The following is a 25,820-nucleotide window of genomic DNA, read 5'->3' on the forward strand; positions in this document are numbered from 1 at the left end:
AAAAATTTTCCCAATGAATATACTGTGCGAGTTATATGAATATACAGGGTGTCCAGAAAATCCGTTTCCACCCCTAGAATCGCAAACGGTGAGACAGATACCAAAACAGGAAAACACGTATTTGATAATTTCAAAAGTACAACGTATCAAAGCAAAAAGTGTTCCAGGGCCACCCGCAGGGTTCCAGGAGGTGTCCAACTCAATAATTGCAAATGATAAGGGAGTCAAGTATCATATCGCTAGAAACGTATTGAGAAATGAAAGAAGACGGAACAAGTCTCAACTCTTTAAAATTACTCTGTGCAAAATGGCAGCTGGTCAAAATGTCAGCGAAAACGTCATTGTAAAGTCTATGGCCACCTCTATAAATCTGACACGGTGAGACAGATGTCAAAACAGGAAAATAGTGTGTCATCATTTCAAAAGTACAGTGATTGAAATTAAAAATATTTTTTCCCGGGTCTTCCACAGAGTAACAGAGGGGGTCGTACTCAATATTTTCAAGTGGAAATGTAGGTCAAGTAGCATACCGTTGAAAACTGTTGCGAAATGGAAGAAGATGAAACAAGTCAAGACCCTCTAAAATTTAGCTGTGCAAACTGGCGAACGGTCAAAATGTACATCCTTATTTCGATTCTCTGAGCGCATTTGCTTTCCATTTTGCAAACTGCATTTGTTGTCATTGTGAGACATTTGCACGTATTCGCTGTTCCAGGTACAAGATTTTTTTTTTTTTTTTGAATCATTTTATATTTGATAATCCAGACAACGAGTATGAGAGTACCACTATTGTATACTATATGTTACCTAATCAGTTTTACGCTCAAAGACGTCAAATGTTATTTCTTTTCTTTTCTTTATTTCTTAATTTTCTTTTATTTGATTATATTTCTTTGTTTATTCATTTAGACATTACTGGGCCCAAAGAGCAGAATCTCACAGTAAGGGCATTTCTTTTATTTCCGTTGAGTACAAGAATTAAAGAGAAAACAAACTGAAGTCCGACTACAGAAAACACTAAAAAGAAAGAGTGTTGTCGTAGAGCGTCCAGACTTATTTCGTCTACTTTCTTTTAACAACAGCTTTCCAATGATATGATACTTGATCCCCCTTGCCATTTAAAACTTTTGACTACGACTTCGTGGGACCCTGTGGAGGACCCTGAGACAAATATTTTTACTTTTAATCATTGTACCTTTGAAAGGATGATACATGTATTTTCCTGTTTTGACGTCTGTTTCACTGTTTCAGGTTTTCTGGGGGTGGTCATAAACTTTACAATGACGTTTTCGCTGACATTTTGACCAGCCTCCATTTTGCACAGCGTAATTTTACAGAGTCAAGATCTGTTCCGTCTTCTTTCATTTCTCAACGCGTTTCCAACGATGTGTTACTTGACCCCCCTTACCATTTGCAATTTTTGAGTTGGACCACGCCTGGGACCCTGCGGGTGGCCCTAGGACAACACCTTTTGCTTTGATACGTTGTGCTTTTAAAATGATCAAATACGTGTTTTCCTGTTTTAGTATCTGTCTCACCGTTTGCGATTCTAGGGGTGGAAACGTATTTTCTGGACACCCTATATATTCATATAACTCGCACAGTATATGCATTCGGAATTTTTTTTTATTACAGTTTCGTAATCGCCGTCATTAGTTCTTTCGATTGGTGTAAAAGCCATTTTCCACTTTAATATATAATCTCCCTCTCTTCCCTTGTAAGTGTGAAGCATGTCTGTTCGGACCTATCAATGGGAAGGAAATGTAGCCTACTATCATGAACAAAAGTGCATTAGTACTTGTATTGTGTATATCCTTACTTTACCTTGTCACTTGCTCAATTAGGACATAAATACAAATTTATATAACTAAACAACGGTTTTCTGAGTGTCAGTAAACTTTGTGAAAAGTATGAAAATAAAAGCTGACTCATGAACCCTCTGGCTGACTTTTGAGCTTGAATTTAGGGGTTCAGTATAATAAATATGTAACCTGTTTATAATAACGGAAACCTTTAGGAGGAAGAAAATACTATTTTGTGGGTCCTTGAATAAAGAGTTGACAAAAAGATTCATAAATTGCTTAGTGTGAAGTATTGTACTGTATGGGTCAGAAACATGGATATTACGCAGAAATGATGAGAAACGAAACGAAGCTTTCGAGATGTGGGTGTGGAGACGAATGGAGCAAATTAGCTTGGTCGAACGGAAAACGAATGAGAGGGTGTTACAAATGGTAGGGAGAAAAAAACAATTTTAGATATTATTAAGAGGAAGAGAAACTGGTTGGGACAGTGGCTAAGAAGGAACTCTATCATGAAGGAAGTACTAGAAGGTAGTATATAGTGCTCTCAACGGGTTGGGTCGGGTCGGGTTGAAGACTAACCCGACCCGACCCATGACCCGAATTAACCGACCCGACCCGTGATCCGATCCGATTGACCTGACCCGACAGCCCGACCCGAGCTGACCCGATTGACCCGACCCGAGCTGACCTAACCCGACCCGTTTGAGAGCACTTATTATCATTGACTTGCCTTAATCATCCGTCTTCCTTAGCCTAAAGGGCATAAGCGTGGAGTGTTAATCTGAAAGATTTCATGTAATTTCATTTTTAAACCAGAGATAAAAGCTCTACCGCTGATGTAAGACAGACTAATGTTGTTCAATCATTGTGGAGTATTGAGCGTGTGCACATCTTTCATACCTAAGGATAGACTCTGGTATTAAATCATTGTGGAGTATTGAGCATGAAACGTATAGAGTGCAATCGAAGCGTCCGCCAAGGGTAAATACCATGACCTAATTCGATTTCTGCAGGCGGCTGCTGATTTCCCTGAAATTCTAAGAGCAGACAGTTAAGAAATTTTATTTGACTCCCTTCACTAATCACATGATTCATCCGTTCATCAAGGTCGTCTCCCGCCACAAATGTCCACCTTGACTTCTCTTGTCATATAGGTCAGTTAAGTCTTTCTTTAAACTCTCTGCAGCACTTGCGAAACAATCCATCACCTCTAGTGTTCCCGTTGTAATCTTAATCATTCGAATGGGAGCTGTATTGTGGCCTTCCGCCTAGAAAAATGGACGATGCTTCGATTGCACTCGATACGGTCTCATGCTCATTAGTTCACATTGATTGAATACCATAGTTTATCTTCTGGTATGGAGACTACGCAATCTCCAATAAAAAGATTTGACTAATTTGCGTTTCTTCATACCACGTGGTTGTCTTCTGGTGGCTGAACGGAGGTTGAGAAAAAAAAAAAGAGATCCTGGTATGTACGACTCGCTATCAGTTAGAACATATAAGTTAGTGCTCAGGTTAATTTAGAACAAGCCAAGCTGAAATGAAAAGCGAAATCTTTCAGTTTTAGATCCCACAAGCACGTGCTGTGCAGTCAAAAAAGGAGACAAACGGATGAAACAGTGGTTATGAAAGGAATTAGTGAAATGAAAGTAAAGAAAAAAAACGGGAAAACTCCAGGAAAACCAACGGACACGATGTTACTCACCATAAACTCACTGTTGTAGAATCGAACCAGGAACCGCTTACACCAGGGAAAAGCCGAAATGAAGTAAAAGTATAAATATATATCAAGAAATCACCTATAGCCTACCAAACTAGTCATCTATTAACATTTAAAGTAACTCCAGTAGAGGCGTGATCTGGAATCGAACTTTGGCATCAATGACACACCCAGGCAACCATCTGATGTTTAACTACCATAGTGTACTATCTCATGTTGTCAAAAGAATTTTTTAGAGACATTTACAAATAATATTTTTTTTCTCTGTTTTATTCATGTTTCATGGTCTTCTAGGATGAAGATAAAAATTGAGCTCCCATTGCAAATTAAACATAGTACCGAAGACGAACGTGCTGTCGTCTGGTATTGGTGGTATCTTGGATTTAATCTCAGATACTCAGGGATAGTATTCGACTTACGTAAAACAATTTGTTTAATGTCTTAGTTCAGTGTCACACAAACATTGAACCTTATCCATTCTTTATTTGCATTAAAAGATTGACTTCTTAAATATACGTATATAACAGTGGACATATATGTATACCAACACAATAAAGTACATTAATAACTCATGTGACTTTCTGCTAAAAAGCCAGGTACAAACCCTATGGTCAACTCTCTTTTATCAATGTCACCCAAATACCAACAACAATATTCTCCATTAGCAGACCAAGAGGGGGGAGGACTTTCATTCACTTAGTCACTCTCCCACTCCATTCTACCCCCCATTTGTCTCTTCTCCCTACGCTCTTTCCTCACATATATATATATATATATATATATATATATATATATATATATATATATATATATAGCCTTTCCACAAAACAGAAAAAAAGAAAGGAAAGAAATCAAAATTACAGCTTGACTAACAACACGGCATTTAGAGCTAATGCATTTTAGTAAGAGAACAATTTTCAGAGAGGGAGAAAAACGATCAAGCCCTACTATATAGATTTTTCTTCTTTTTTCTTTTCTGGGAAGTATTAAGTAATAAAGTAATCGTACACACAAGCGACATTAAAATCAGCGTCTACTGTAGATGGACTGTTTATGAAGAGAAAATACGTTATCTATTTCTTAATTTACTAACGAAATTTCAAATACGGGTGCAGAATAGTAGATTAATTGGTTTGGTAGGATTGTAATTTAACGTCCCTTTCAGCGCTGAGGTTACATCAGAAGTGTGCCTACACTTTAAGGTGGAACCCGAACCAACCTCAAGTGTTCAAATTTCAATGCCCTCCCACCAAGGATCGAATCCAGAATCCCGTACACCAAAGCGCACGATAGCCACTAGACCAGTGGGGAGAGCTAATCTATACTCGAATTAGCAGTGAGGGCACAGTGGCTCACTGGTAGAGCGCTTACCTCTGTGCGTGAGGTTCCTGATTCTATTCTTGGCCAAGTAAGTTTGAGGGTTTTCCTGAGGTTCTCCTGTTCCTTACACATTCTCATTCTACTAATTCTTCCATCATCGTTCACTTACCTAAATCATCCGTCTCCCTTAGCCTAACAGACATGGGACGTTAAAGTGAAAGATTTCATATTTTCGAACCAGTACCATAATTGACCACAAAAAATGTTATCAATAGCAGACCTATTAATAACTAACTATGATTTACGGAGGCCCAAAATTTAAATGTTGGATTAAAGTTTAGAGTCTCTTTCAGTAGCAAGGTTATATGTGATGTGAGCTTCCGCCGGAAATCGAACCCGAGTCCCCAGCACCGAAGACGCATACACCAACCACACGGTATAGCCACGAGAGAACTCAAAGTCGAAAGTTTATAGCCGCGGTGGCTCAGTGGAAGAGCGTTCACCTCCGGTGCTTGGGGTCCCTGGTTCGATCCCAGCTCGCGCCGTGTGTACTTTGTGGTGGGCAAACACCGTGCTCGTGGGTTTTCCCGGGGTTCTCCCGTTTCCTCCCACTTTCTTCATTCCACCATTTCATTCACCTCTCATCATCACCGTCTCCTTTAGTCTAACCGACAAAACCGTGGTATGTAAAACTCAAAGATTTCATTTCATTTCATGCCTGTGTGTGTACACACGCAGGTGAGAAAATAAGCTATTGGAACATCTCAATCTTTTCAGGTCTTCATTCAGCGAAGAATGACATATGTAACATATATTTGTGATGTCATCGTTGTTGTGGTCCGACCTCGTAGATACCATACATGGCATATAGTACTATCTATGGAATAGATATATCAGTTTCAATTCAGTTCTTTTGAAGCAGTCATTTCAATCAATAGTTATAAGTTGCTTGAATACTGCATGACAACGTTTCAGTTCACACGGACACTTTTGCCAAGGGAATAGTGCTAAATCTGGGCTGTAGGCTGACAGCTGAATCTCCTAGCAGCCACAACAGCCACAACAGCCACAACAACAACCGTGTGAACTGGAGCATTGTCATGCAGTTTGCGAGCTCGAAGTACAGCAAATAGTTCAAATGGCTGTCTCCAACGAACTGAGGCTGTTAGACAGTTGAAATCGGTACATTAATTTTTTCATAAATAACACTATATGTCAACATCAGTGGCGGATCCAAGGGGGGCTATAGGGGCTATAGCCCCCCCTTGACGCTCAGGTATATACTGGATAAAATGGGCTTCAATCCTGCTTTACACTGGATAAAACGGCAAAATATGGTTTAGCCCTTTCCTGCATCATATCCTGGATCCGCACCTGGTCAACATTATATATTTATTACCAGTAGCGTGATATTTCAGTGTCAGTCCGAGAATTTTTGGAAATACCCTAGTACTATCCTCATATACCAGGCAACCCAATCTTTTCTACATGCTACATTTTGTACCTTGGCTCACTAATTGTCCGGACGTAAGCACTGACGAGAATGTATGGGACATAAAGGTTCACAGCCTGCTCGGTACACTGCATGATGATATCTGAAATTTCTTTTGTTTAATCATGTTGAAACACTTTTCACTATAGGACGGCTATGTTACGTTACTGTCTTCTGTGCCGTTTGATTTTGGGTAGATCTTCATACGTGATGTTTCACTCTTCCTAAATTTCAAAATTTTAGAATGTAGACGGAAACAGCTTGACATCAATAAAACACTAAAAGTTTTGTCTTCTAAATTCATGTTTTACTTACATTATATTGAGTAACTAACGAAATACAGCCTCTTGACAAATTTATGACAATGTTCCTTTTCTTTATTTAATCTAGAAGTTATCAAATCCTTCCCTGTCACGAGTGGTCCACGAAGAGTGTGATATTATAATATTTAAACTATATTTATTATTGAAGTCTATTGAGTAGTAACTTGCGTATTTTTAAACATTGATAAATGTTCTACATTTATGTTCGCACAATCAATATATCAATTTATAGTTTTTATATTGTGAAAATGCAACACTAAAACAGTGTTTGAGATCTATGATTTTGATAAACGCAGGGGTGCCCACAAGGGGGGGTTATGACGCAAACTGCGTCATTGAAATTTTGGGGGGGGTTAAAAATCTATATAAATATGTTTGACGGGGGGGGGTAAAAATTAATCGAAAATATTTTTTTCATGGAAGAATACCTATGGATAGACAATTGCGGGGGGGTGCGTCATGGATATAAGGGGGGGTGGGCACCACTGATAAACGGGTGTAGTACACGAGACTCGAGATATTTTCGTCCTGTCTAGAATTGAAAAGAGTACTTCTCGTTTTGCCTCTCGTTTTTGAGACGAGATATTTCTGGTCTCATTGGCAGCACTCTGGATGATGTTAAAGAGGGTGATTCTTTAGTAAGAGGAAGAGTTTAGTAGAACCTAATACACTAAGACATTCAATTGCTGCAAATAATTGAAGACGTAATATATAATACGAGAGAGGATGAGAGCTAAGACTACAAGACCAATGATTCTGGAGTTTCGTCTGTTATAGAGGAATGAGGAATGTGCGGTAATTTTAATATATGAAGTTTGGCAACTGTGCAGAGTTTCAACCACCCACTACCCGTGGCGCTAGTTGTAAGTAAACACAAATGGCGTCTCGTTTGGAAAACTGGTCTCGCGAAGAAGCCCGCTCAATTATTCGATTTCTGTGCATTAAAAATGTAACCGCGACTGAAATTCACTGCAGCTGGTAGAGGTTTACGGAGAGATTGTAATGTCCCGTTAACATGTCGCAGAATGGTATCGAAAGTTTGTTACTGGCAGAGAAAACTCTGTTGAAGCAATACAGCCCAGAAGACCACCACGCTGTTGAAGCAATTTCGCTGGGATACCATCGACCACCCTTCCTGCAGGCCAGACCTCGCTCCAAGCGACTTTCACCGAAAAAATAACCTAATGTATGTACTATCTGTTGGCTGTATTGACTGTATGAAGCCTTTGTAACATTACTTTCTGATCACTCCTCGCATTAAAGATAATTACTAATTCTAGTTATTTACTTCTTTGACGAAGAGTTCATGCTGATAATGTATAAATACTATAACGTTGGTAATAGACTATAGTACGAAAAAAATGAGTTGTTTTTATTAAATTCTTTAGCTCACTAATGCATGTTGAAATTTGCTTGCTTCTCGCAGAAAAAGAACGAAATAGAAAACATCAGCACATCAGGTACGGTATTTCAGCATCACACATACTCAACACACAACACAGCATCATCTGTTCCCACTTTAGTATATGGAACGAAAGTAAGAGCAGCAATCTAGACGGCGGGGATCTGAAGAGTAGAGGGCGCACCATAACGATGTTTTCTGCGACCACTCTGGCTCGCTGATTTAATTCTACTCCCATTCCGGTGAGTGCAGCCATCCCAAGGGGACAATTTTGGTCGAGGAGTCGAGCTGTGACGTCGGAAGAGCAAAGGCATCTTCTTTCTAACTTCTTTCTTCTTCTTCTTCTTCTGTCAGCAGCCTTCCAGAAAAAGGAGACAAATATAGATGAGAAAGGAAGTAAGAAGAGAAAAAGAGAGAGAAGCGGTGAAAAGTATTTGATGAAGAAAGGAGGAAAACAAGATGAATTTATCAAAGCTTAATTTTCCAGTGGTGAGAGATCCATTAAACGGTCTAAAAAAGATAGCGCTACGCAGACTTACCGTCATTTGTTTTAACAAATTGCATTAAGTTGGTTTTTTAACTTTCACATTGAAAAATTGAATTTCTTCTTGCTTTGTATAGATAAAAATTATGCTCTTTTGTTTCTTAAATTCATTATGCTTTTGCTGTTGTTTTACGATAATGGATTGTCAGCAATAGGTGAATATGTAACTCAGTATTCTCTCATATGGTCATAAATTATATTTTCAACCTGTAAATGTAACTAAATCGATCAATTCTGAGGTTCTTCGACACAGAAATAAAAGATCTCTTCATTCTATCGAATCCTGGACCAGACTATCCTAGTTAGGGCTATTGTTATCTATCCTCTCGAAGATGCTGCCTGCTGAATAAAATCATCCTTGCTTTTTACACTCTACCAAAAAGTCTCTTTCCAAAAAGTCTTCCTAACTAGCAATCTATACTATAAATTGACTTATGTGCCCCACCCATCTTACACTTCTCTACCTTATTATAATCGGTGCCCTATATCTGTTGTGAAGTTCGGAATTATGCAACTGACCTGTGTCTGTTGTTAAGTTCCGAATCATGTAACTGAACTGCATATGTTCTTAAGTTTCGGAAATTGCTTGACTGACCTGTACCTGTTGCTAAAGTCCGAATTGTGTAACTGACCTGCATAAGTTGTTAAGTTACAAATTATATAAACTGGGATATGTCTGTTGATAAGTTACGAATTGCTTAACTGACCTGCATAAGTTGTTAAGTTACAAATTATATAAACTGGGATATGTCTGTTGATAAGTTACGAATTGTGAAATTGGTCTGTATATGTTCTAAGTTCCGAATTTCATAAATTCCTGTAGTCATAAATTTGCCTACTCAAACTCTTTCCTCAAAACAGTGTTCTCACAAATAGGAAACCCATTTGTTTGGGGACTCCAAATGCCAGGGATTGGTGATTCGATCTCAGGTCGTTTGAGTTTGGGATGGAAAACATCGAGTCAATGTTTTTTTCTCGTTTCCTTTGACATTCTTGTTCCACTAATCCTTCATTGTCATTTATTTTCATTAAATACCCGTCTCCTCTAGCTTTAAGGATATAAGCATGAGGCGTAAAATTACAAGATTTATTTAATTTATTTTTTTCAATACTTTCCTTGATGTTATTTTATATCCGTTTTCTAGTACTGATCATATATCATCTCCTATTAATAACAAATAACAAACAAGTGAGTTTCGTTTCACAGTAGAAGCTACGGTAGACTTCCAAACTATGAGAATTCAATACTCAAACTTGAAGTAGTACATGTGTACTGGTTACAAGAGACTAAAGATAAAATCTGTTCCTTGGACGCTGAATCATATCAGAAAGGCATTACTCGTTATGTTTTACAGTTTTTGTTCTATTGCAATAAAAGTAGAAAACGGAAATCGTTAATATGAACCAATTCCGGATTGAATAGATTGTTAAGGGATACTCTTGGGAAGCTAAATCGATTCCAAAAAAAAAAAAAAATGCATCTTAATATCTCTTTCTGATTTTGTTCTACGGAAATCAGTATTGAAACCGGAAGTACTAGTAAATTTCAATCACTTACGGTTTTGGTAGTGTTTAGGATAATCATGGTATATTGTTTTTAGACGCTGAAACGTTCGCCAAAAAAAAAAAAAAAAACGCTTCTCGCTGTCAGTTACAGTTTTCGTACCATGGCAATAAACGTTGAAACCGGAAATGACTAATTGAACCACTTCCTGTTGAATATAGAATATCTAAAGGAGGTGGAACCTATGCTTGGGACTGTGAATCGATTCCAAAAAACCGCATCTCGATATCTTTTACCGTTTTTGCTCTGATACTAGTCGACAGAATTGATGGACAGACGGACGGACAAAGTCGTTCTATAAGACTTCCGACACAGTTTCATAGCACAGTTTCAAAGTCTAATAATTAGAAGTGGTGTTCTGGCATATTGGAAGGTCATTCTCCGCAACAGAGTAGCTCCCGTTCTCCATGATTTTGAGCTGACCTCTTTGTTTTGATGTAGGAGTATTGTAGGGCTGACCTTAAAATTTTCAGCTTAAAGCGGGAGAGATTTCGGCTTTTTAAAAATTATGATAAATGAGAAACAGGTCAGTGCGTAAATTAGTTCCTGTTTACCTTACCAATACCTAATACATTTATCTTGTAATATATCTTAATATACATAGCTATAAAATGTAAACAGTATTTAACTTACAATATAGTAGGACATGATGCTGCCACCGCTGCTCTTTTGCCCTAGCTCGAATGCTTGATACTACATTGAATGAGAAGTTGACTCTTGGACTAAAGAATGCCAAAAGTATTTCTCAGAAGAACCTATGGAACTTTTAGACCTACCTTTGTTCTTATCTGTGCCTTGATATCAACCTCCCCCTTTGTCTCTCTCTCTCTCTCTGTTACAGGGCGGGGTCAAGTAATTCGATACTTATGAAAAACGAAAGCACTTTGAAGTTTGTTCAACAAACAAGCAACTGCAAAAATTTCTGCTGCGTTTCGAGCAGTACTGCGAACTATAGATCATGTTTAATATAGGGAATTTCAGTTCAATTCTGGTCTCTTTGTTATTATTAATTATATTTAGTATTAATACCTTTAGAAGGAGTAATGATACTGGGTTTGTTATTTACTTCTTTCACTTGCATAAAAGGGACAATTACTACTTTTTCCATCTACTGACGGGACGGTCGGGACACACCCCTAACAAGAGACTGTCCCGGTCAAAACGGGACGCATGGTCGCCCTAGGGTTTTGTGTTCTAATACCGTCCATCATCTCTTGCCTCTTTCGCTCCTTCCTCTTTTTCCTGCCACTACACCTTCTTTCACGTCTCTCACGATACATTTCCTTCTCCGCTAATGCCCCAACCAGTTTCTCTCTCTCTCTCTCTCTTTTTTTTTTTTTATTTACGTCTATAATACTTCTTGTCTTCCCTACTATTCTTAATACTTCCTGATTTGTAGTAGTATGAAAATGACAAAGTTCTTCAGCCGAAGCATTTGCTGCATCTTTAGCCGAGTAGAGAGATGTAATGTTAATAAGAAGGTGAGGTGTCTTTGTCTATGTACCTTACGGTGTACTGAACTTATTACAAAGTTAAATGAGTCGTTTCTGCTGGATGATTATCCTATCCTATTTATAAAGGGAGCAGGGGCGGACCAAGGGCCGGGCAACCTGGGCAACTGCCCGGGGCGCCAAAGTCAGAGGGGTTCCAAAATGAGCACAAAAAGTAAATTTTATAATGTGTTTTCTAGTGACTTTTTTTGGTTTATATTCTTGTAAAATAGCGGCAATTACATAATCTTTTTCCATTTCACCATGGAAGAAGAGAGTTTCATAGTACTAAGGGGGCTGTATCGACAAATGGAGCGATGACATGTAGAATAAAGAGTGAATGGGGAGTAAGTATTGTTTGTTTGTTTAGCGTTCCACAGTTATGCCTTAATGGCCAAAGGAGATGTGGATACTGATTATAGTGGAATCCGAACCACTTTTATCGTTCAACAGTAACCCACCGGGAATTGGACCCGGGACTACAGAAGGCAGGCGTGCTAACCACTAGACCAAGTGGGGGTGGAGTTGGTATTGTTTATAGCCGGCCATATTCTTTGTGAAGTTTTCCTAGGTAATGAATGCCTTTTTGAAAAATGGGTTTAAAATATTAAAAACCGAAGCCATGATAAAATGTAAAATATAGGCTAGTACTAGGGGAGGCGCCAAAAAGGCAATTTGCCCGGGTGAAAATTTGGCCTGGTCACGTTAATCTCTTCATAATAAAAAGCATGCTCTTAGATATCGCTATTCTCACTATAGCTTACCCCCCTGACATCAACAGATGTCGCTACTTGTAAGTCGAGTATTAAACTGTACAGGCAATTTGCCAATTTAAAACTATTGGGACGATTTAATTGCAACTTAAAACTTATTGTTTTAATTATTTCAAAATAGAACAATGTCCGTAACTATATTTAGACTTGATTGTTTATATTTGTATGTAACCACTTACATGTATTTGTTGCAAGTAGGTGTAAAAGTGGATGTGAAAAAGTAGGGGGACGCATGACGCCAGGCCGTCCACCAAGTCTACCTTTGCCCATTGTAATTTTTAGGGAAGTGTAGTAACGATGTCCATAGATATATTTTGGAAGTGGGGGAACGACGTCCTCCTCGTTCGCCCTCACTTTTACCCGTGGTTATAACGCCATCTACAGCAGGGAGCAAGAGAGAAGTTGTCTCTGGATTTTCTAAGGGGTTCAGTTCTTAGAAATGCATGTCAAAACATTAATTTGCTCTCACATACTCTAGTACTTAATATATTTATGTTAAATATTATAGTTCTAAAGTTTATTTACTGCAGTTAATAAGGATATACATGCAAATAATCGTTGTTTTATATGAGGTATTATGTGCATCAAAGTGTGTATGTTTGTATATGCTCACGACTGTGTTTGTATGTCGGTTTTTCATCTGCTTGGAATTGGTGTTTTGTTCCCCACTTAAAAAATCCTGTGGATGTCCCTGGGAACAGATATAGTTTACAACTGCAACAAATCTGATTTTGTTCACGAACATAGAGCAAAAATGATATTTATATATTCTTTGGGCTCGTGCCTATGATACATTATTTCTGTACACAACAGACCGAAGGACCAAGCGGAACAATTAGTAAATCTAAATAAGTTTGCGCTGATTTAATAATAACATATTTGAATTGGTGTTGTAATTAATAATGAAATCTGAATCTTTAAAGTCTTAGTAAAAATGTCTATTGTCTGTTCCACTTTACTTCTAAACGACCATAAACAAACCCATGTGTAACTAAAGCAAACTGATTTCCTGTTGAGTTATTGATTCATGTACGACTTATGTTAGAATAGTAATTAGACTGGCAACACTGTGCAATGTATGAATCGACACTGCTGCTGCGTAGTTTAAGGGAAATTTCTCTAATCTAGGGAAATTTCGTAGGTAAATTTAGCCAAAAGGGAGACAGGGAATTTTTGAATAAAACGTTGAAAATCCAGGGGAATTCCCGCGCTGACTGCCCAATATAACTACTTAGATTTTTCTTTGTTTTTTTTTCAGAAATAAACCAATACAATAGCAATAAAAAAGTAGCATAATTTGCACCCATTGTTGGTTGGGTGTATTTGTGTGTATTTTTTTTGTAGAAAAAAGTGAAGGTTAAAGTAAAAAAGTAGAAGCAAACAGCAAATGAATGAAGCAAATGCGGTTGGCACTTCCTTTAATATACTTAAATTAATCTTATCACATAAGTTCTGTCGTAGGAATTAGACAATCAACAAACAAGGGAAATTTTGATAAGAAAAGGGAAAATTTTGAGTACTTTTAGGGAAATTTTCTTACGAAGACCTACGAATACTGCTGCTACCTCCATCTTCATACGGCAGTTAATTTGACCCTTGGCTTTGACTCAGTACATGTTTGAACTTGCGTTAGTTACTGCACAATTATTGACAACGTCTGAAGTGAAGTTGTGATCGTTACGAGAATGGAACAGCAAAAGTTTGAGCAACATTGTGTCATCAGATTTTGTGTAAAACTTCGCTAATCCGCTACTTTTTTCTTCGAAGTTTACGTCCCGCGATTATGCACCGAGGAAAAGAAAGATGGCAATGATGAGATAAATTATAATAGTGGAATAAAGGAAGTGGGGAGAAACGGGAGAACCTCCAAAAATCCCATACACACCATGATTGTCAACCACAAAGTTCATTTGACGAGAGCTAGGATTGGACCAGGAATCCCGCGCACCAGAGGTGAACTTTCTACCACTGAACCACCGCGGACCTCGAATCCGCCACTGTGACTTCTGAAAAGTTACAAAGGAATTTTATAGAACATTTCCTATCTAGAATAACACAGGTGTTCAGATAGCACAAGTCATTTTTAGTAAGCTGACAACAAGTAGAAAAGGAACTAGCGAGAATGAGGGAATCCAAAATCAAATTTATGCTTATTTTGTTTTTCTGAAAGTCGGTGGATCGTCCGTAAAGGGTTTGTGACACCGGGAAAAGCTGTCAATCATTTTTTTTTTCTTATCGGAAAGTCCTTGAAGGACTCAGAAAAAGGGAAGCACATATGCGACCAGGTATTGCACGCACTTGAATGCTGCACTACGACAACGCACTATGTCACACGACACACAGTTACTTCCTTTTATTCCCCTTGCTTAAAAAGCACTTGAAAGAGTGCTACTTTTTATACTTTGGATAATATTCAGAAAAATGTATTGACTAGGTGAAATGTATTGCAGCAGAAACCTTCCAGCACTATTATGAAAAATGGAAACATGCCACCATCGCTGTGTGGCTGCTCAAGGGGTTTATTTCGAATTGGATAAATTTGATTTGTGAAAATAACAAAATACATCGTTACCAGAAAAAAATGTTTCATTACTTTGAAACTTGCCTCGTATTATTACGTAATAATTCGTGACTGCAAGTATAATTTTACTATGAAACAAAAATCGTTGAGTTTTACGTCCCACAATTACGCCGGTTAGGCTAAAGGAGAAGGTGATGATGAGTAATGAATGAAATGGTGGAATTAAGAAAGTGGGAGGAAACGGGAGAACCCCGAGAAAACCCATGCGCACGGTGTTTGTCCACTACAAAGTTCACTTGGCGGGGGGCTGGGATCGAACCCAGGACCACAAGCACCATACTATGAAACAAGTATATCAAACTAAAATATTGTAAAGAGAGACAGTAACAAAGATATAAAGTACCTAGTTACGCAATCAAGTGCACTTACTGCCAACTTTCTGCCACATGTTCTCTAAATGGCTCAGCCACTTCCAAAACCCTTGTATAATCGCCTCCCTCTAAAAAATATTAGAATGATGTATCACTAACCAACCAGATATTTGAACAGCGGAGGGATACAAATACTTTGGTTCATTTTGGCTCAAAAGTAAGAATAAACAAAGAATAGTGGCAACAAGGGCAAGAGAAGCATGAAGAAGATAGGTAATAGATTTATTTTCGAAATAAACAAATCAAAAGTTTGTTCAAATGCCGGCAATAGTGAAATCGATTAAACGAGATCGATCCACGGGAGTAGAGAGTGATTTCGTAGGGTTCGAGTGCAAGATAGATTATTGATAATAAAAATATATAGAGTTTGTTCCAGTGGTAGTGGAAAAGTGTGAGGGTGGAGTTCTGTTCTGATCCTGTTATCAGTTGCAGCCAGCCAACTGTAAAAGTCTTACTATTAGGGCTACACAGCTTAGTAACAGGCAATTTTGTTGTTTTTTCTTTCTTTTTATTTCCGCTTCTGAGTCTATAATACAGTGGATTACAGAGAGATGAGAGTGTACGGTGGTACTGTAGCGGTCGAAGAAAAATAATACTTCTTATTTCGATCTCCAATTCTTAAGAAAAGAAATAAGACAGTTTATGCTCTGTGTGCCGCTTTGACAGACCGATTTACTATTTTGCTTCTGGAATAACACACACACACACACACACAGATATATATATATATATATATATATATATATATATATATATATATATATATATATATATATATATATACATATATCTGTAATTCCACATGAAAGAGAGAGAGAGGGAGAGATTGATAGAAGAAATATTTAGTGTTGCTTAGCGGGAAAAAGTAGTAGAGTAAGGTTTGTTTAAGTAAAAAAGAATCTACAATTCTACAATATTTAGGTATTACTTCATATAGAGGCATAAGTAACGGCCTGGCAGATCCCATGATTGGGGTCTCAATCTATTAGAGATTTCCCAAATCGTAAAAAGTGGATAGAGTTGAATAAGTTTCCAATAAAGTATTTATAAGGAGTTTCCAGCACCACCTGAAATAACATACTAAATATAATTATTGCTGGAATTGTAGATTTGACTTATGAACTATTGAACACCTATAAATCAGAAATTAAAATAAAATAATATGTATGAGTGAGAGATCTTGTACGATTTCTGTTTGTTGGAAACATCTGCTTACTAAGTAGTCTGCCTGACTTAAGTACAAGGGACGTTCCGAAAGTATGACTCAATGTTGGTTAAATGAGCTAATATTGCTAAGTACAGTGAAACCTCCCTTAACGGACACCTCTATAATACGTACACGTTTTTTGTCCCGGCAAAAATATGTTCCCTTATGGAACAAAACCCTTCCTTTTACGGACACTCTCAGATACGGAAGCGGACAGTCCTTTTTTTCCCACCAGACATTTCAATAAGCTCTTCATAACGGACAGGAATAATTCTCGGTTCTGCGATATATTTTCCTCACAAGTGTATCTATTATGAGTCTAGACCTGGTGAACCATCAAATAGAACAGCTTCAAGCTGAACTTGAAATTCTTTCTTTCTGCCCGCAATAAACTGCTTTCTGAAGGAAATTCTAGAAAACCTTCAATATACGATAACGCTCATGCAGGGTCAGTCGTATAGCGAAGAATTCTATGCGAACTATCTTCCCTTCCCTAACAAATTTAGTCCTTTTACCTCTGGGCCTTGCATCTTTCCCGACAATTTCATAGATAACAAAACAGTGTTTGTTTTACAATAACAGTTTCAGCGAGCAATGTTTCCTCTTACTTTTTTTGGGGGGGGGGGAAGCAACATTTTTCTTTTACTCATGATGGAACAAGAATGAGTTGGAGTTTTCCGGCTTCCTTTTTCACTTTCTCTAGAGGATATTTTTTGTGATTGGGGCTGCGTCAATAAACATATGCTCTCCCATATGCATTTTCATCCATTTCGCCTACAAAGATACCGTACCAGTACACAACCCACACACACACACATACATACACACATACACACACACACACACACACACGTACACGTGTTTCTTCCGCAACCGTACTGAGGATTCTCAGAGGACACTTGCTAATGAGTTTTATTACCCTTGTAGAGGAAAAAGTATGCCTTTTTGGCTAAGCAAAAGAGTTTAGCCGATTAGTTGGTTCCTGACGCATCTTTTAAGAAGGTTCTGAGAATTTGAAATAAATTAGAAAGGCTTACAGGGTGATGACATGTACTTAAGAAAATTAACATACATGCATTATTTTTTGCAGTACCGGTATACGAATATATTAACACATCCCCCAGCAATAATATTATTTAATATAAATGAATTTCTCTTTCATCCCTCCCAGTAATTCAAATATGTACTAAATAGAGAATTTTCAAATTGAATTTTAGGTACTTACGTTCATACACAATGTATTTACTGTATTACAGCACACAATTTCCGTTGTGAGAAATTAAATTTCTGTAACCTCTCTGTAACGGACACCTCTCAATAACGGACAAAAATTTATGTCCCATTGGTGTCTGTTATTCAAAGGCTTCACTGTATTGAAAATGAATCATGTCGCAAATTGGACTTGGGAGGAAAGAAAAAACTTTTACATTTTCTCGAAAGTGAGTGCTCACAAGAAATCGAAACGGAGACCCCTTTCACAAAGATTAGGATCCAAATAACGTGCTTTTGTCTCTGCGGCAATAAACCTCCAAGTTTCTTAGACCGTTGAATTAATTAGTTCCTAAGTTGGATAAATTGAAACAAGATCGAGTAATTTAGATTTAGATACCTGGGTAGTAGTTATTATTGAATATGTGAAATACAAGTGAAAATATCTCTGGGATAGGAATACTGAAAAGTAATCTTTAAGAAGAAGCAATGAATATATCGTGAAGCACTGAATAAGCAGCTATGCAAAGATTCACACTGCTTAACGACAATTGATTTGTGTGCGTATGACTTTTCTGACAACATTATACGTTATGAACATCATCAGGAAATATTATACATTGTTAATTTCTTCGTATGAATATCTAATATACCGCGTAAAGCTTTGCGTATTACAAAAATAACAACCAACACACTCTCACTGTCAGTTATTAGATATTTATGATAGTCTTTGGTGCTGAAGTAACACCTTAACAATAGTAGACAGATTGAAGTCGTTTTAACATCATCATTTTTTACTGTGTACTTTTACGTCCCACTAATATGTTCTTTATGCCAAAGGAAACGGATAATTAATGAAAGTAAGTGATTATGAAATCATTGGTAATATGAAATGTGGGAGAAAACGGGAGAAGCCATAAAAAACTCATGCAAACAGTTTTGTCCACCAACAGAGCAGAAGCATGGCCTTAAGATGCCTAATCACTGGGAAATTAAAATATCCCTAATTTTACAGTAATTATCTGATATCTTCAAATAGATAAGAGATAATCGAAATGTGGAACAAGAGCGCGCTAGACAATATTATTTTGCATGAGGTATCGTTATCACGAGTCAGCAAATAGTTTTCCGTTTGCAGCCATTTAGAAACACAAAAATAAATGCCGATATTCTAAATGGCTGGAAATCGAAAACAAGTAAGTGAGTCGTGATAACGTTATCTCACGTAAATTAATATTGTCTAGCGAGCTCTTCTTCCACTTTTCGATTATCTTTTATCTATTTGAAGATATCACATAGTTACTGTAAAATTAGTAGTATTTTAATTTCGCCGTGATATAGCCTCTTAAGAGACTACAATGAAAAACGAATTTTTAGTACTACTACTAAGCGATGAATGTTATATTTTTTTTAAAAAAGAAATGAAGGATAATCATGTAAACAAGTACAAAAAAATAAAAAAAAGTTCTTAGAAAACAAATTCACAATGTATTGAGGTTGCACGTCAAACTAAAGAAATATAAATTCATATGCAATATATCTGTAGAAAGTAAACTTCGGCGTAACATTTACATCTTTAAATTTTGCTTTCTCTTTCTTTTATTCCTACTTTCACAATTAGATTTACAGTCAACGAGAAAGTGTCTCCAATATAACGCAAATAAAATAATATTACGTTAGTTATACTCGGGGAATCAAAAAAACAAAATTTTATTTGTTATGCTTCTGTGATTCTTTTACTTCGTTATATTTCCCAGTTCTTTACCAAAGACACTTCTTTCTTCTTCACGACTGGTAAATACATACGTATATACGTCAGATTTCCTTTAGAAAGAGATGTGCATTCAGTGTAGTCATATCATATATGTTATGTACACGAATAGCCGGTACGAATTTTCAGTCGGAAAAGAGCAGACGAGACGAGGAGCAAGAGAATTCTTGTATCATTCTCGAGGCGAGAATCGAGACGACACGAGAAATTTCTCGAATCTCATGGAGAACACTAGTACACTCAAATCTTAGATCTCGAACACTGTTTTAGTGTTTCATGATGCATAGTGTTAAAAACTATGAAATGATAAAGTGATTGTAGGAACACAATATTCACCATTTATCAAAGTTTAAAGATACAAAAGGCATTAAACAATACACTACAATAATATTGTTAAATGACACTTTTCATGAACCTCTCTTCACGGGGAACGATTCTGATAACTTCTAGATGAAATTAAAGGAAAAATCAAATCGTAAATTTACAAACGATTTTCCGTTGATTTGACTATTCTATTCTATTTTTGGATAAAATAGAGGGTTGGGATTTTTATATGTAGGAGGGAAAAAATTATGTATAGCATAGTTTGGAAGTCTAAAAATAATATTATTATGTATAAGTCACCACAGTAGAGCTTTTTAATATCAAACTAAGGAAACACACCTTTGGGAGCACATCCTTTCACATTCATTTTTACGTGTTGTCATGAAAAGTTTAATAACTTGATATCCTTCAACTTTCATTGATAATCATTTTCCATAAATTCTAATCAATTACCCAAAGCTGTAAGCAAAATTCTGTCGTTGTAGTTGATAGCAAAGATTGGAAGTTCAAAAATATGCAGTTTATAATAGTATATATCAAACAAAATATTATATAAATATTGAGTATTATTCACATGCATCAGTAAGCAAGCACTGCACATGGATGAAGACTTGTTATAGATATACATAAACACGAATGTACTGTAAGATTATTTATTCATAGCATGGGTGGGATAGATGAGTTGTGGATTTGCCAAAATTAATTTTCCCATTCATGCGGCCCTGAATATGGAGTCTTCCACTGGGTATTTACAAAGTATTTTGAATCTTTTAATTAAGAAAAACAACTTTAAAATAGTACAATCATCATCAGATATGCATAACTTTCCCACATGTATTTTGTGGATAACTTCGGAATACACATACCAATTTGACTTCGTTCTCCGTTAACTTACAGCAGTGATGCACGCGGAAATTAGTCAAAGGGGGTTCAATCTCCCAAGTTTATATATTTTCAGGTATTTATTTACGTTATCTTAATATGGTAAATGATTATTTTTACATAGCTTGCTCAAGGGTGGTTTAAACTTTGAAACAATCTTGCTTACGCCATTGACCTACAGCATATATGACTCATTCTACTTACGTCAAAGAAACCTTATTGAGGCTAATCAGTCCATTTCAAAGCTAATGACAAACGAGTGTTAAGGGATGTTGAAAATTGTATTAATACATAATGAGAATATAGTACAAAGTAACTTGAAATAAATAAGTAAATAAATAAATTAAATGTTAACACTTACCCAGTGAAAACACCCGCTGCTTTATCCTTAAGGGCTCCAAGTGCTGCTAAACCAGGCATTGTTGTTGGTTGCTTGTAGTCACAATAGATTCAGAAACTATCAGAAGTTTAACGTCTTAAATACGACCACGATTTTGCAATATAGCTCCAAAGTGAATCTCTTTTTTACTCACAAAATAGTTATTATTTTTCGTTTTTCTTTTTTATTCTTTCAAAAAATAGTCTTTTTGTTTTATTTTTCAATTTACGTTTTTGACATATATATATTTATAATATATTAACAGTAATTAGAAACTATTTCTTTAACAGTTTAGATAATATTCACAGTGTTTTAGTCCAATTACAATCACGATATATTTTTATAACCTATTAGAAATTTCTTCCAATAAAGTTAACCGACTTCACTTTTCTTTAGTTCAAAAAAAATTTTAACATCTATTGATTCCAATATACATTTATTTACATCGATTTCTTAGTTTTCTTTCTCTATTTTTTTAAAATTATTAATTCTTATAGCACATTATTAACATTAGGAGCTATGATGAATGTATGTTATATGTATATTTTCATAAATCATTGTGAAATATCAGTAATCATATAGTAGTAATGTCTTCTCATCATTATTATTATTGTTTACTATTCGGCGTTGGTAATGTAAGTGGATCTCTTAAACGTTGTTTGGTGTACTCTGAAAAAAAATAAGAAATGACATATTGTTAAAAAAAACATTTGATTAAGTTTAATAGTCTTTAAATACACTAAAAAAGAAATATTGAATTTAATAAATTTGTGGTAAATGTTTGAATAATGGAATGCAAAGGCTAGATAAAAATAATGACAATATTGTTATAATTTGTACTTTGCATTACGCACAGAATAAACATGTGTTACATTCCTTCAATACAATTGTCCCCATCTCTATAATCTTCTGGGACCCGCGTGTAAGGCGTCGGACATCGTCAGCGTGTCAATCTTTTTCGGTGTCCTATATATAGGTGACTGTCATATGGCATGGATGATGGTTTCCTCCCATCTCTATCACTTTATGGCACACGCCTGTAAGCGTCGTACATCGTCAGCGTATCAATTTTTTTTTTCGATGTCTGCCATACGGTACAGATAATGCCTTTTCTTGTGTCGTAGTGCTTACTTCGTTTCGGGGAAAAGGTCACGAAGCCCCTCAAAACATTGTTGTGCCACGTCCCACTTCAATCTTGATCCATGCACATTGCTCGCCTTTCCGAAACATATTGTTATGGCGTTTCCACTTTCTCCCTTTACTCTATAGCACTGCTGGTTCTGATTGAATGACACACAGTCATTACCATTTAGCACTCACCACACTTCATCGCTTCACATTCTTTTATCAGCTGCGGGTCTTGCACAATGCTAAGACACACTCCTTTGTCGTGAGAAAAGTGTTACCATTACTTTTATCCAACTTTTATTACTTTTATCCTCCTTGAAACATCGAACTAGTGTGTAATATACTATACTCCTGGCCAGTGGCGTATTTAGGGGGGTGGCTTCCGGGCTTAAGGCCCCCCCCCCCGAAATCTTATTAGCATAGTAAAGTAAATGAAATATCTTGCAGAATTTTCACATTTTTAGGCAAAGCCCCCCCCCCCCCCGAAAGTTAGCAAAGCCCCTCCCGAAACAAAATCGTAAATACGCCACTGCTCCTGGCCAATCTAAGCTTGCAGTGACGTAAACACTGGCGAATTCACAATCAGAAGGAAAATAAATTTCATGCGCACGTTTAGAGAGTTTTCTACAGCTGACGGACAGTGTGTGAAGCGATGCGTAGGAATAGAGACAGAGCTTCCTATTGATGATCACATAGCAGTCAGTCACGTTCGAGGATCAGTTAACAAACAGTACAAGAGAATTTTCCTTTTAGCACTGGGTGTTCCTTTTATCACTGAAGGTAAATGATGCGTGAAACTACAGCTCAACATAGATTCCCAGAGAGAATCGAAGCTGTGTCTCCCGCACTAAAAGGGCGTACACTAATCATATAACCAAAGGAGCTCAAGAGCTTGCGTATGTTTTATATAGTTTCTGGCGTTCATATTGAAGTTTGTAGAAAGAGGCGATACAAATTGTATTCTAAAGCGCTTTTTTTCTTTTCTTTTTTGGTAAATCAGAATCACTATTAATCTCAGCTGAAATTTCCTTTAGAGTGGGAGTCTTGTTGCTTCCATTGCACCAAAATTTATGCATATTCTGGCGGATAACATGCTTTGAAAAATTGTCTATTTTTTTCCAATCGTGTAGGCCTACTTTTATTTTTCACCACATCTCTTGTCTTTACGGGTGTTGACACTTTCTCGTCTTCCAAGATTTTCTTCTTCAACGAAAAAATCACCTGTCATAGCGGTAAGGCTAACAACTTCACTCTCACAAGGATCATCACGTCGTAAATATAAATACACGTTTAAAACAGTTTGCTTGCTTGGCTATTTAATGCAATGCCACCCAGGCCGGTAGCCAGCTCAAAAATGTAGGGGGGGGCAGACTGAAGTTAGGGGGGGCGATCCAACCTTATTATAGTTCATTTGCAAGCCTATCGTGAAAATTTTAGCGAGGGCCAGCAAAAATTTAGGGAGGACCGGCACCCCTAGACTCCCCCTGGATACGGGCCTGCTACCACCTCTATGTAGTCGAAAATAACACGCGGGTAAACATGCAGCCAGACACTGAATTTCCCATGCACAGGACGCCATGTTGCACCTGTACAGCAGAAAACAAGCTAGTATATACATATGTATGAATTATTGTACTTCACAGATATATTGTAGGTCTTTTATCAAATCATAACTGCTTAATTTGTTCTACATAAAGGGGAATCTTCTTTAAAATGTGGGATTATTTGTTTGCGAGTATCGACAAACCGCATTGCTTATTACAGAAAATGTTGCAGCACTGTGTTCGTTTCTATAACTTAAGATTATTGTGTATTTGCGAGCATGCATTATGTATACATTAACTACTTGTTACTTCAAAGTACTAATAATTTTAACTATGTGCAGGTAAATGTAAAAGATGAGGTTCTGTAGTAGGAATCTCTCTCATAATGGTGCTGTTCCAACATTACTTGGAATTACTTACGGTTAGTTATTTGGAGCTACTGACATTACGTCATTGAAAACTTAGGTTGACCACGTATATATATATATATATCATTACTCTATACATTCACACATTACACGCTACGGGGTCAGTGTTCATAGTTTGAGGGAAATTTCCCTAATCTAGGGAAATTTCGTAGATAGTTTTAGCAAAAAGGGAAAGAGGGACTTTTTTCGATAAACATGAAAATCCAGGGAAATTCTCGCGCTGGCTGATTGACCAATATAAATGCTTACATTTTTCTTTGTTCTTCAGAAACAAATACAACAGCAAAAGTGTGTGTGTGCGTCTGTTCAAAGTAGCATAATTTGCACCTAATGTTGGCTGAATGTATTTTTATTTTTAAAAAGTGAAAGAAAAAGTAAAAAAGAAAAAAATAGAAGCGAAAAACTTTCTTTGATGTATCTAAATTAATCATATCACATAACTTCTGTCATAGGAATTGTACACTCACCAAACTAGGGAAAAAATTTGACAATAAAAGAGAAAACTTTGTGTCAGTTGAGGGACTTATGAACACTGTATTGGGCTCTTGAATAAAATGCAAAATTAACAATTTACTCACGACTAAGCTTTAAAAATTCAATTTATTAAGAACATCTTAAAGGTGAATAATTTTTAAATGAGTATATTATAGAGTTATAATAATTACTCTTAGGAATAAAGGAAGAAAATGAACTTTATCGTTTTATTACAACTCAAATCGTAACACTTTGACGCTATAGAATATTTTCTGCCATCTTTGTTCATTTAGCACATTGATTTATATACAAGGAACCATTTTTCTTAAAGTAGACTTGAAAATCATATGCACCGTTTGTATAAATATATATTATTATTATTATTTTCTTTCAATATAACAAAGTTTGTGTTGAAAATCTTCTAGATTTCTCAGATATACCTGAATGTACAAAAATACATTAATATATGAATTTATATGTTATATTGAAAAAAAATCATAATTTGAAATACACTACAGTTCCGCTTAAGCTAATTTCCAAATTAACTGAGTCGCTAAAATATATTACTCATGTGATACTTTTATTTAAAAGCACACCAGTGAGTCCACTATTTGTTTTTCTCTAATAGTATTTCATATCAAAGATTAAGTTCGTTGTTACAATGTATTGGTCGTACTCATCTACTCTCTCATCCCTGTCTGTTTTTAGCACGCATACTACACTGTACTGTAAAGGTAGTCTATCTGCCAGTTGACATTTGTATACAAATGTACCATATTGTTTATCAAAAATCTTTATTCCAGTTTAACCGAGTTTTCGTTCAACCGAAGCACTATCAGTCGAATTAAATTCGGTTAAACAGATCTCTATAGTGTACTAATACAGGGTGTTCCATTTCAAAGTAGCCCCAGAAATTGTATAAATATGATACATGGAAAGGAAGTGAAACAAAATTTGTTCATAACATACCTATATGTCTGAGAATTGAAATGAAATCGCAGGAGGTACTGGAAATGTTCTTTCCCAGCTTCTAAACAGTTTAAATACGATGTTACATGTTTGTGAATATAGTTGACAGAGCCTTGG

The 25,820-nt window shown here is 36.5% G+C and overlaps 1 protein-coding gene across 1 annotated transcript in view; it reads right to left on the bottom strand.

The window, feature by feature from the left end:
• The window catches only part of VGlut (Vesicular glutamate transporter), a 436,140-nt gene that overhangs the window by 383,584 nt on the left and 26,736 nt on the right, over positions 1-25,820 (bottom strand). Inside the window, exon 2 of the mRNA XM_081759097.1 lies at positions 21,143-21,829. Coding sequence (XP_081615223.1) covers positions 21,143-21,201 — 59 coding nt within the window. The 5' untranslated portion in view covers positions 21,202-21,829. The remainder of the gene's footprint in view (positions 1-21,142; positions 21,830-25,820) is intronic.

The sequence above is a fragment of the Thermobia domestica genome, chromosome 5 (genome assembly GCF_964235325.1).
Source record: "Thermobia domestica chromosome 5, izTheDome1.hap1.1, whole genome shotgun sequence".
Classification (NCBI taxonomy): domain Eukaryota; kingdom Metazoa; phylum Arthropoda; class Insecta; order Zygentoma; family Lepismatidae; genus Thermobia; species Thermobia domestica.